This window comes from Podarcis bocagei (assembly GCF_964188305.1).
Source record: "Podarcis bocagei genome assembly, chromosome: 3".
NCBI classification, from domain to species: domain Eukaryota; kingdom Metazoa; phylum Chordata; class Lepidosauria; order Squamata; family Lacertidae; genus Podarcis; species Podarcis bocagei.
Window position 1 is genome coordinate 102389034 of NC_138127.1, and position 13591 is coordinate 102402624.

At 45.9% G+C, this 13591-nt stretch overlaps 1 protein-coding gene across 3 annotated transcripts in view; it reads left to right on the top strand.

The window, feature by feature from the left end:
• Positions 1-10600, top strand: part of REL (REL proto-oncogene, NF-kB subunit) — a 64892-nt gene extending 54292 nt beyond the window's left edge. The window contains exons 7-11 of one of the 3 annotated variants that reach the window (XR_014006501.1): positions 938-1150; positions 2344-2412; positions 3821-3889; positions 5502-8299; positions 8331-10600. Coding sequence is in view for 2 of the 3 variants with exons in the window: in XM_081188617.1 (XP_081044743.1) it covers positions 938-1150; positions 2344-2412; positions 3821-3889; positions 5502-6310 (1160 nt within the window). In the remaining variant the exon portion in view is untranslated. Of the gene's footprint in view, positions 1-937; positions 1151-2343; positions 2413-3820; positions 3890-5501 lie in introns of all 3 variants that reach the window. The other 2 variants (XM_081188618.1, XM_081188617.1) reach the window with 2 other exon arrangements.
• The last annotated feature ends 2991 nt before the right edge of the window (positions 10601-13591 follow it).

Consider the following 13591-nt stretch of genomic DNA (forward strand, 5'->3'; position numbering starts at 1 on the left):
CAACACGGCTACCTATCTACAACTTGATAATAATAATAATTAATAATTATTTTTATTTATATCCCACCCTCCCCAGCCAAGGCCGGGCTCAGGGCAGCTAACAAGCAATAATAACAACAAATTGAATGAATACAACTTTAAAACAAGATTAAAATACAACATTAAAATATTGAAACATTAAAATATTAAAATACAGCCTCATCACAGGAGGAGAAGGAAAAAGAAAGAGGGGGAGGGAATCAAATTGGCTCCAAGCCAAAGGCCAGGCAGAACAACTCTGTCTTACAGGCCCTGCGGAAAGAAATCAGATCCTGCAGGGCCCTGGTCTCACGAGGCAGAGCGTTCCACCAGACCGGAGCCAGAGTTGAAAAGGCCCTGGCTCTGGTTGAAGCTAATCTAACTCCCTTAGGGCACGGGACCACTAGGGTGTTGCTATTTATGGACCTTAAGGTCCTCCATGGGGCATATCAGGAGAGGTGGTCCCGTAGGTATGAGGGTCCTAGGCCAAGGGTGATAGGCAGTACCCCAGATACAAGGGCCATTGCCTTCACTCCTTCCTTGTGGTTGGCATCCTAGAGGCATCTGGTTGGCTACTGCGTGAAGAAGGATGCTGAGCTTAATGGACCTTCTGACCTGAGCCTGCAAAAGGCTCCTCTCCTTTGCTCACCTAATCATTCAAAACTGATAATAGTGTGATGCCACGAATTGAGTTTGGGTTTAGGCATGGCAGGTCCCTGCTCCATCACAGAGTTCGCTGGACAGCCTCGAGCAAAGCCAATTTCGTGTGACCTAAGTTAACCTCATAGGGTTGCCGTAAGATAAACGGCAAGAGCAGAAAGCAGAACTTGGGTGGCGATGCTAAGAAGTGCTTGACTCTCTTCCTCTTCTTCAAATTGTTGCGCTAACTCCAACGCTTTGTTGTTTTTCTGGCAACCAGATGACATCGAGGTCCGATTCGTCATGAATGAATGGGAAGCCAAGGGGATTTTCTCACAAGCCGACGTGCATCGGCAAGTGGCCATTGTCTTTAGGACACCTCCCTTTTACAAAGACATCGCCGAGCCCGTGACTGTGAAGATGCAGTTGCGCAGGCCTTCGGATCAAGAGGTCAGCGACCCCATGGACTTCAGATACCTGCCGGAGGAGAAAGGTACTGCACCGGCTGGAGGAAGCAAGCCCCCTTGGGGTTAATAGCAGAGCTTTCCGAACTTTTCATGCTGGTGAACACACTTTTTAGACATGAATCATTTCACGGCACAGTAATTCAGTTTTACTAGCAAGCCAGAGGTTAAACAAACGCCTTTCTATTCGCTTGAGCGTTCACACGACACACTGACACACTGCAGCCAACACACTAATGTTTCACATCACTCAGTTTGGAAAGCTCTGTGTTAATGAAATACACGGTGGGAGGCAAGTTATGCTCCCCATGTCATCATTCTCACCATCCTATCCTTCATGGGGGGCAACTGGCCAAGGAGCCTTCTGTATTCACGATTGTATCAGCATGTTTCACAACACAAATTTTCCAGGATTTTAAGACATGCAGGGACCCGAAACTCTCCGATTCAGTCACCCTCCATGAGTTGTAGAACGATGAGAAGGTTGATGGGGTGGTGGAAGTAGCAAGCCATTATGTATGTCCTCACCTGACCTTCATGTACTTAGACAGTGTTAAATGTGTAAGTCTGAAGAGGACTCATCTCGCACACATTGGATAACACATTTGCTACTGCTGCTGAATCAAATCTCGGAAGAAATTGCACAGCAACCAGATTGGTCACTGAGCTTACAAGAACCTATTTTCAGAACCACTTCCTCTTCCGTTTCCACTACAGCATTGCTGCCGCCAGTGAGATATTTTAAGACTGAAGTCAAAGACTGCTTAACTTTTAATGCTGGGCTGCTTCCTCTTCTGCCCTAATAAAAAGTTACTCTCTCAAAGGAGGAGGAGCCACAACCTTTAAAACTCAACACATGAAAGTCCTTTCGGAACAGAGCCTTATATTTAGTCTTGCAGGAATGTTCTGACCCCTGCCCTCCCTATTTAAGTGTAAATAGGAAGGAGTGGTAGAACACTTGCTTGGCATGCAGAAGGTCCCAGGTTCAATCCCTGACATCTCCAGCTTATATGGGGGGGGGGGTCAAGCAGCAAATGATGGGAAAGAAATATGCCTAGGACTCTGCTGGTCAAGTTAATGGCCTGCAAGACCAAATAGCCCAATTCTCCCATATATGACAATTTCCGATATTCCACTGAAAATTTGAACAGAACAAAAAACTGGGCTTCTCTTCCTCTGGAAACATCGCTAACTGCAATCCCGTTTTCTCCTCCACTTTTAGATCCTTACGGTCATAAGGCAAAAAAACAGAGATCACCAATTGCTTTGCAGAAGCTAATGCAAGACTGTGGTAAGGATACTCCAGGGATGTGGGTGGTGCTGTGGCCTAAACCATGGAGCCTCTTGGGCTTGCCGATCAGAAGGTTGGCAGTTCGAATCCCGGCAATGGGGTGAGCTCCCGTTGTTCGGTCCCAGCTCCTGCCAACCTAGCAGTCTGAAAGCACGCCAGTGCAAGTAGATAAATAGGTACCACTGTGGCGGGAAGGTAAACAGCGTTTCCATGCACTCTGGCTTCCATCATGGTGTCCCGTTGCACCAGAAGCGGTTTAGTCATGCTGGCCACGTAACCCGGAAAACTGTATATGGACAAACACCGGCTCCCTCGGCCTGAAACCGGAGATGAGTGCCTCACCCCATAGTCTAATTTGACTGGACTTAACTGCCCAGGGGTCCTTTTTACCTTTTCTTTCCCCCCTCCAATTCCCCTTGTTTTGATGTTCTGCAGTAACAGCCAAAATGTTTTGTTAAGCTTCCATCACAAGATGCTTATCATTTTGATGGATGGGCTGTGTTGGGAGGGAGGCCTGTGAAGCTCAAATACCTCTGTGGCATCGCATCCTACCCCCCCCCCATTAGGGTCCCTGCCAGTGAGAGTCAGGCTGCATGGACAATACCATGGGCAAAGGGGGTCAGGTTTTGCCTTCAGCGCAAACAAGTGCCTCTAGGTCGTATTTTTCCTACAGAGGAATAAATACCATGCACTCACTTCTGTAGGGGGATGCAGAAAGGTTCCAGACTCCACTGGGCAGCGCCTGAAGGTTCTTTCAAATGTCCCTGATAATCCCAGTCAACAACAACAACAACAACAACAACAACAACAACAACAACAACAACAACAACAATTGTTGTTGTTGTTGTTGTTGTTGTTGTTGTTGTTTACTTTTGCTACTTGCTTTCTGCAGAAGAAAAGTCTCAAAACGACTAAACGAATGAAATACAAACAGATACATGTTTGGCTTTTACTTTATTTTAACCAAGAATGTTCAGCGGAGAGTTCCTAAAATGATTGTCCAAAACACAATGGGTGGATTAGGTCGACCACCAACTCTGCCAAAAGATTAGCACCACAATGGAGCCTAACTTAATTACCAAAGGCCTGGGTAAATAGAATACCTTGGCCTGGTGTCTAAAAACGGACACAGGTGCTGCCAGGTGTGCTTCCTCGGGGAGATCATTCCACAAATGGGGACCCACCACTGAAAAGGCCTATTATGCATCCAACCTCCATAACTCCCTCAGTATGAGGCACACAGAGAAGGGCCTCTGATGAAGTTTCATTTTGCCCTCAAGACCCCCTTCTTAACTGTCTTCCACCTTGCATCTGTTTTTGGCAGCACTCACCACCTAAGAGGACTGATATACAATTATTATTTTTTAGAAGAAAATGCACAGCCTAACCACCTTTCCCCCCCTGGCAGGTCCATACGAGAGGCCTAAACCTTCTGTGTTCCAGAATACTGCTGGTGAGGCAAAGATAATTAAGAAAGGTTGGTTCTGCTTACCGCATGTTCTTCCTTTGTCTCTCTTCCTTTCCATATTTGCTTTTATTTAATTTGTTTGCTAAATTTGCATGCCGCCCTTCAACCGTAGATCTCAGCGTGGCTCACAACATAATCTCTACCATGACCATGAACATTGTGTGAGGATATAGTAGATCGCAATGAGGGCATCTGCCACACTATGCCTCTCCCAGTGAGGAGGTCCTGAGCAGCATTCATCTCACCCCTTCTCTTCCCATATATGGGCAGTGACCATAGCTGTCAAACGTCCCTTATTTGGCGGGAAAGTCCCGTATCCCAGCACTGTGTCCCGCTGCTGTCCCTTATTGATGATGTCCCTTAAATTTCCTGGGTTTCAAAGGAAGCAGCTCCTCTCCCTCCCTCCTTGCTGGCCAGGGAGGAGGGAGGCTCCAACTGGGTTGCTTGGCTGCGTTGCTCACCCAATAAGGAGTCTAAGAACAACTGGGGGGTGGAGCTTGCATGCCTTGTGCCCATCAAATCGGCCGCGTTGCCTGGGGACTCGCCTTTGCTCAGGGCTTCCCAGCGGAGAGGTGACGGTGGTTTTCCTTGCTGCATCCCCTTTGCTGGGTTGCTGCGCTGTGGAAACCACCGCTTGAGGCTTTGTTTGGCTGCTGGCTGGGCTTTCTGCCTTTGGCTTGGAGGGGCTCAGAAGTTGAACATACCTGTGCTTGGAAAATCCCTTATTTTGGCTGCCGATCCCTTCTTTTTGAGGCTGCTGGTCCCTTATTTTCAAATCTGTAAGTTGACAGCTATGGCAGTGACATCATCTTGAGGCAGGCAGCAAGAATGCATTGAGATTCCATTATGGATTAAGTTCCGCAGCTGAGTTCAGGGGAATCCTGGAGCATCATTGGAATAATGGGACAAACCAAGTTGTTTATGAACTGACATGCCTAAGGGGGCACCGCCTCTCCTGAGCAAAGGGCTGGGGGTTCACAGGACACTGCAGGTGGGCGAGGAGAGGAAAGAGAAGTTGAGTTGAGGAGTGGAAGTCCATTCCACATGCCAACAAACACTATTGAATTCAAGAATCGCTGCCTCTCCTGGTATGCCCCATGGAGGACCTTAAGGTCCACAGATGACAACATTTTGGAGGTCCCAGGTCGCAAAGTGATTAGATTGGTCTCAACTAGGGCCGGGGCCTTTTCAGTACTGGCCCCGACTTGGTGGAACGCTCTGTCACAAGAGACTAGTGCCCTGCGGGATTTGACATCTTTCTTCAGGGCCTGCAAGGCAGAGCTGTTCCGCCTGGCCTTTGGTTTGGACTCAGTCTGACCCTTTTGTTTCCCTCCCCTTATGGGCTACTTATAAAATGAAGCTGCATTTTAAATTGCATTTTAACCTGTATTTTAAATTGGTTTTTTTCCCTATTATGTTTTTACTGTAATTTTACTGGTGTTAGCCGCCTTGAGCCCAGCTCTGGCCAGTGAGGGCAGGGTATAAATAAAAATTATTATTATTATTATTATTATTATTATTATTATTATTATTATTATTACTACTACTACTACTACTACTACTATTATCTATGGTTATACATGACTTGCACCATCTCACCTGTGTTGATTCTTTCTCACAGAACTGAATATGTATCACTCTCCAGGGGATGTCCTCCTCCCGCCGCAGAGAACACCTGCGCAGACCTTTCCAATGCAGTCCTATTATTCCCCTCCGATGAGCAACCACAGTTCCAATGGATGCGCTGACCCATCTCTGCAGATGGCAGGGCCCGTTAAGCAGGACGGAGCTCCTCTGCCATGCTGGCGTTCCTCCAGTTCATCTCTCAGCTCCTTCCTGCAGCAAGGCAACTTTTCAGGAGAAGCGCCGCACACCAGCGCGCAGAACGGCGGCTCTCCGTCGCTGGGACAGGAAGGCAGCCTGCACTGGGCCAACGAAAAGGATGGGAACCTCTACAGAGCGCTCTTTGGAGCCACGAATGGCCAAACGTCATCAGCATCATCCATGTATCAGCAAGACATGTTGAGTGTCTCCAGCGCTTCCAGCAACCAGCCTCTTCGCACTGTAAATGTTGCAACGCCCAATGGCAACGGCATGGAGATGGATGACGCCCGGTGCTCAGGTGTAATGTTGGAGAAGGCATCCTTCACCCAAGTTTTGAATCCGAGCGATCACAGGAGGCAAGTCCAGCCAGCGCCGCATCCTGGCATGTCAGTAGCAGTTTCAGGTAGCGCATCTTCAAGTACCATCTCCAGCACCTTTGAGACGATGCCCTTCGCTTACCTGGATAGCCTCAATGAATCAAGACCGCCCAGCAACCTTGCCGTGCAGAATCCGATGAATTTATCCAATAACCAGTACTTTCCATACAGCACCCAAGACGAAGAGTTCCTTAGCTCTTTTGGGGGCAACTTTGATGCCATTATTTAAAGCTCTGAATAGCGATTAGATCAAGTTGTTGCTCCAGTAGACAGGCAATAGTTTCTTTCAACAGGATAATTAGATTCTACATGTCTTTTGCGGGAAAGTAATATTCCTTTTCAATGCACTAGTGTATGCTGGAATTTACACAATGGCATGGCAATTTTAGGATTAGTGATGGAGGGGCAATCAGGTGAGGTTTGATAGTTTTGTTTTTACTTTGCTTTGTACAAAGCACTCTGTGGTTATATTCTTGTGCTGCTGAAAAAAGTTGATTGAGAGGATTTATTTAATTTTTTTAAATTATATTTTGGTGCATTTGTTGTAGCCAGACTCTTGGTTAAACTATGTTCAGCTGAACCAATGAGTTTTGCAACTCCCAACCCCTTCTTTTGTATTCTGGCCTTGACGGGTCTTATCTAGGGGTGCTTTACAGGGTACAGTCACATTGTTGGTTGACTGGGCACTGATGTATTAAGTTTTCCAGCAATTCTTTTAAAAAAAATTGTTTTTTTTTAAAGCTTTAATGCAACATTGACTATGCCAGTGTTGGTAGCTTTGCAAGTGGAGAAAGAACTGCACTATTTTTGTTTCATTTGATCAGAGAATAGTTGAGTTGAGAGCCTTTGCCCAATGCCTCCCATAGCCAGTGCCCAGCCTGTAGCCTGGCTCTTCTACCCTTGTCCTTCCTTGATGTTGTCTTTTGGAGGGGCAGCGCTTGCACACCATGCCCCCTACTCTGCCTTCAGACTGCAATTGTGCAGGGTCTAGCTCAGTGGAAGATCACCTGCCAAGTTCAGCTCCAGGCATCTCCTGATAGGGCTGGAGAACACTCCCAGGCTGAAACCAGAACTACTGTGCAGGCCATGCAAAGCAAGATGGACCATTGCTCTGAGTTACTATAACGCAGCTTCATGTGATCTTATGGCTCCCAATTCAGCTCTAGTTGCGCACAACTATAGACACCAAAGAGGAATGAACCACACCCCCAAGAAAGATGCATCTAAAACAATCTGCGTGCAGATGCGAGTTTCCACCTGTCTCGGCTTGGTTTGAAGAGGCCTTCTGTGCTCAGATCTCCATTGCAGAATTTGGGCGGCACCCTTTGGCCTACACACAAGCAGCCGAACGATGCTCCTGTGTACTGACATTTGAGGAGGAAACAGCCAAGCTCTGCCTTGCCTCTCGTTCCTGGGATTGGAAATGCAATGCTTTCATTTGTTAAGAAGGAACATTTGATGTTCCTTCCCCCCCCCCCTCTCTTTTTAATACAACTTGGACCTGTGTGTTTTCTGAAAAAAGAGGGGCGTGCGTTTCGTTTTGTGGAAAAACTAGCGCTCTGGAGCGATGCAGAGTTCTTTTTCAGACGAGAAGCATGCCGCGTGAAAATCTTGTTTCCACAACCCTTTTGAACGTTACTGCTGAAATCAACATCTTCTTGACTTGCTGCCCATATGGTCTCTTCATTCAAAAGCCATTGTGTTGGCAAAGGTACTTTGACTAAGCTCTCCAAGGATTCATCTCTGGCCCAATAACAACTAAGCCATTGGAACAGAGAAACCTGGGGCTGTTAGATGTGCTAGCTATGTTACTCTGCCATGTAGCTGGAATCTCATCAACTGCAGCCAGGGCCAGTGACAAATTAGGACCTACATGGAAGCAGCGCAGGAAAGATGGGACTCTTCCTTCCCTTTCACTGAGGCCACCTCCGCACCTGAACAATTTAAACTTTGACCTGTGCACCCATACTTGTGATAGAACACAACTATTTTTTTAATAAGATGGTCCAGTGTCCCATATGACAAAGCCTTCAGTTCCAAAGTTCTTGTGGGATGGGGAGAAACGTATTCTGAGCAGTAGCAAAGGGGAGGAGTGAGGTCAGTTGGGCTGGGTGATATATCGATCGGTATATCATCCCAAATCAGTTTGAAGTCCATATCGTGATATCAGTTTCATAATTTTTGACCTGGCAATATATTGCAAATTGTGTGTGCGTGTGTGTACGCACTATGCAAAAATCATGATACAGTGGTACCTCGGGTTACAGACGCTTCAGGTTACAGACGCTTCAGGTTACAGACTCCGCTAACCCAGAAATAGTACCTCAGTTTAAGAACTTTGCTTCAGGATGAGAACAGAAATCGTGCTCTGGCTGTGCGGCGGCAGCGGGAGGCCTCATTAGCTAAAGTGGTACCTCAAGTTAAGAACAGTTTCAGGTTAAGAATGGACCTCCAGAACAAATTAAGTTCTTAACCTGAGGTACCACTGTATGGGGAAAACCATGAAGCCAGCCAATGGCCTCAATCCTTATTTCAGACATGGTGATATATTGGTATATCGCAATGTTTAGCTGGTGATATACTGCGATGTTGAAAACCAGATATCGCCCAGCTCTACTGTTCGCTTCTACATACTTCCAGCCTTATTTCAGACAGAGTGCTATATCGATATATCACAATGTTTAGCTGGTGATTTATCGTAATGTTGAAAATCAGTTATTTCCAAGTCTTGGAGGTAAGCATTCTGCAAATGCGGCAGCGGGAGCGCTGAATTGGCTCAATGGCAGATTTGCACTGTACTGACCTTACAACGCCTTGCCACTCCCCCTCTCCATCACGATGTGTAGCCCAACTCTGCCAGAGGGCAGCCAGGTAAGCGGTGCAGCCCCAGCATGCCATTTACCACGGATCATGAATAGGTGCCAAGCTAGACTGTGTATTGAAACCCCAGCAACCCATCTGCAATGCAGATATGCTACTTGTGCTACTGGTACTTCTGCCTTATGGGTCCAGCCACTTTATCCCATCTGCACTGGTGTTTCTTCCATTGTCAAATCACCGGATAGGCAGGTTTTACGAAAGGAAGGACTCCCATTTGATAAGAATTGCAGGCAACTGAACTTTTGAATACTCTCAATTCCTAGCCTTTTCCAAGGCAGGGTAATGTGCTTTTACCATGTAAGGGCTGTTAACTGATATTGCAATCTTATTGGGGTTGGACATTTAGGCTGCGCTCGCTCCTCTGCACACTTAGTTTGGAGCAAGGCACTTTTAATTCACTGGGATGTCCTTAAAAATACAGTGGTACCTCGGGTTACAGACACTTCAGGTTACAGACTCCGCTAACCCGGAAGTAGTACCTCAGGTTAAGAACTTTACCTAAGGATGAGAACATAAATTGCATGCTGGCGGCACGGCGGCAGCGGGAGGCCCCATTAGCTAAAGTGGTACCTCAGGTTAAGAACAGTTTCAGGTTAAGAACGGACCTCCAGAACGAATTAAGTTCTTAACCCGAGGTACCACTGTAGGCATGAATAGGATTTCGGAGTTAACTTGGTTAATTAATTGGCCAGGATTTACTTAATTAGCTGACAACCCTACATGTAACCACATGACTATTGAAAGAAATTGGTCACTCTTTTTGTGAACTGTCTCTGACTCAAAATAGCTACCCTTAATTTACTCAATATTAGCTCTTCAGGTTCCTTTTCAGCTCCCTGCTGTTCTTGAGATTGACATTGAGCACTGATATTTTTGTTTGTTTGCATTTAGGCAAATCTACATTTAGATGATAGTAATGACTGTGTCATTGTGAATTCTTTTTTGAAAAATATATATCAAAAGATGCCTTTGAAACGTGTTGGCGTATATATATATATACCTTTAACTGAAACTTCCAGAATTCTCACATTGAGGAGACCACTCTTGCACAGATATGAAGATGCTGTTGTTGTTGCTTTTCCTTGTTCGTTTCTGCTTGGTTTCTAAATGAGTGCAGTCAGTATTCAAAAAATACGGTGACGAAAAGGTTTTAACACTCCCTTTGGGTTTTCCTTGCACTGTGAAAAGGTTTTGTTTTTTCTGTCCTTGTGAATAGATTGTAAGGGTGGAGGGATCTTAGTCTGATCCTCAACTTCTTAGGATGCTATACTCCCCCTCCATTTCTAGTGGTGCTTCCAAAGCAGCTAAAGTGTTAGTAAAACCTCTGAGGGTTGGGGTGTCTTTTTTATGAACAAGTGGTTTATAAATTTTATGATGTCAATATAATAAATTCTATTTTTGTAATACTCAAAAGTATGAAATGGAAGGGGGGGAAGAGTATTCCTTCTAGCCAGTAGCAATATTTGGCGCAAGAATTTCTGGCAGCTCAATGAGCACGTCAACATGAAAAAGTTTTATGTAGTTCGAAACGTAAAAGTTCTCAGGTTCTAACTTGCTGTTACTGTGGTATGACATTTTTATTTTGCATTTTCTTAACTGGTTGTGTGTGCGTAAATAAACCTTTTTTTGACAAAACCTGTTCAAGTGTACATTGTCAGCGTCATCATTACGCGGCAGCTAAAAAAGCCAATGCAATTCTGGGCTGCATCAATAGGAGTATAGCATCTAGATCAAGGGAAGTAATAGTGCCACTGTATTCTGCTCTGGTCAGACCTCACCTGGAGTACTGTGTCCAGTTCTGGGCACCACAGTTCAAGAAGGACACTGACAAACTGGAACGTGTCCAGAGGAGGGCAACCAAAATGGTCAAAGGCCTGGAAACGATGCCTTATGAGGAACGGCTAAGGGAGCTGGGCATGTTTAGCCTGGAGAAGAGGAGGTTAAGGGGTGATATGATAGCCATGTTCAAATATATAAAAGGATGTCACATAGAGGAGGGAGAAAGGTTGTTTTCTGCTGCTCCAGAGAAGCGGACACGGAGCAATGGATCCAAACTACAAGAAAGAAGATTCCACCTAAACATTAGGAAGAACTTCCTGACAGTAAGAGCTGTTTGACAGTGGAATTTGCTGCCAAGGAGTGTGGTGGAGTCTCCTACTTTGGAGGTCTTTAAGCAGAGGCTTGACAACCATATGTCAGGAGTGCTCTGATGGTGTTTCCTGCTTGGCAGGGGGTTGGACTCGATGGCCCTTGTGGTCTCTTCCAACTCTATGATTCTATGATTAACCCTCCTGCACTGTTCTTTCTAAATACACAGTGAGTGTAAGCTAGAAAATCATATAATAAAATTCCCATTAAAAGCGTAAGATAAAAATCAAATAATGTCACAAATACATAAAACAATGGTGGGCTGCCAGGAGCCACCAATGGGGAGAGGTGCCCTGTTGTTCTCGGGTTCTGGTTGGCCACTGTGAGAACAGGAAGTTGGGCTAGATGGGGTTCTGGCTTGATCCAGTAGGGCTCTTCTTGGTCTCAGCCAAAAGCCTCGCAGTGAAATGGTGAGCCCAACCCACACTGCTGGCCAGCTGGAGAAGACAAGGCAAGTAGGGGCTGCTATCCTTTCTTCATGGTCTGATTATTGCTCACTTGCTTAGGTGAGAAGAGGTAAGGTTGTTGTAAACAAAAATTGCTCTTTTCCCTTATGGGGTATCCAAGAGCCCATATAGAGTCCTTACATAGGTTCCCTATTGGTAGGAGAAAATAACAGAGGCCAAGCAGAGAATATTGAGAACAAAGCAGCTAGTAAGCTTGATCTTTATTGATCTGTTGCAACAGGGTGCTCCCCTCACCCCCAGGAGAGGAAGAGGAACCCAGAAAAATGGTGTGCAAGGCCTTATAAAGACTTTTGAAATTGCCACCCTGTAGATCAAGACCACCCCCAGAAAGATCATACATACATCACAGAAGGGGCGTAACCTAAGACCACCCCTCAGATACATCACACTTACATCACAGAAAAGGCGGTCTAAAACAGAAATTTGAATATTGTTTCTCTCCTGTTGTTGTTTATCTCCTGTTTGGCAGGTTACTTGATTGGATTGCCTGGGGAGCCTGGCCATTCTATTGTAGTGATAAATACTTAGTTCCTGGGCCAGGTCACAGGCTCACACCCTATTTATATCTTAAATGTGCCCTTAAGAAAGGATTTGTGAGGAAAGAGACAATGGGGAGGTTTCCCACTTTGACCTTGCAGAGAAAATATTGGGTCAGTTTAGGAATCAAAATGGTTCCAAGTTGGCCTTCCTGTGCTGATCTATGTAAGTGCTTGGTTGGTACACTTATGAACATTTAACATATATCTAAGACCATAAAATTCCTATCACAAGGTACAGGGCCAGGGGACTGGCAAGAGGATCAACTACTGGGAATTGGGCTTCAGCAGATGCTCAGCAGTGCCGATCTGATGTGCGCCAATCCAAAATTCACAATCTGCTTGAGCACCACACACAGAGAAGCTGCAGCAAAACTGTTGTCCAAAGCTAGGCACTTGCATCAGATAACAGCTCATCAGTGACATCTGCAGGCTTCCTGATCAGACGCAATCTACAGCCAATCTACAGCCAACCATGCAACGACTCTGGCATTGCTTTAATAATAAAAAATAATAAAATTTTATTTATATCCCACCCTCCCCAGCCGAAGCCAGGCTCAGAGCAGCTAACAACAGTAAAATAATACAGCATTCTAAAATCAATTCATTATAAAATCAGTTCAAATCAAATTCATGGCAACCATTGGGCTAGAGTTCTATGAGGATTACCAAAGGAGGGGGTCAGACTGTGCCTTGGCCAAAGGCCTGGTGGAACAGCTCTGTCTTGCAGGCCCTGCGGAAAGATGTCAAGTCCCGCAGGGCCCTAGTCTCTTGTGACAGAGCGTTCCACAAGATCGGACCCACAGCCGAAAAACCCCTGGCTCTGGTTGAGGCCAGCCTAACCTCCCTGTGGCCTGGGACCTCCAAGATGTTTTTGTTTGAAGACCGTAAGGCCCTCCGTGGGGCATACCAGGAGAGGCGGTTACGTAGGTATGAGGGTCCTAGGCCATATAGGGCTTTAAAAGTTAAAACCATCACCTTAAACCTGATCCTGTACTCCACTGGGAGCCAGTGCAGCTGGTATAGCACTGGGTGAATGTGATTTACTGGCAAAGATGAGGTGTTGTTCAGAGTTGACCCTACCATTCAGCAAAGCAAGGGGCAGCAGGGGCAGTTCCTCCTGAGCCCCTTGATCACCTTTGTGTGACAGAGCTGGGGATGGGTAAAACTGTCAGTTTTGGTTTCTGTGTTCCTGATTTTTACCCCCATCTTAAATTCAGCTCTCTACATCTCTACATCATAGCACTGTAGAGCTGGGAAGAATCTCAACTAAAACATCCTGGACAGATGGCCATCCAACTTCTGCTTATAAACCTCCAAGGTAGGAAAGTCCACCATCATCCGAGGGAATCAATCACTCTGTTGAACAGCTCTTACTGTTAGAGAGTTCTTCCTGATGTTTAGTCAGAATCTTCTTCCTTGTAAGTTGAAGCCATTGGTTTAGGCCCTACTCTCCAGGGGCGCAGACTTATAAAAAAT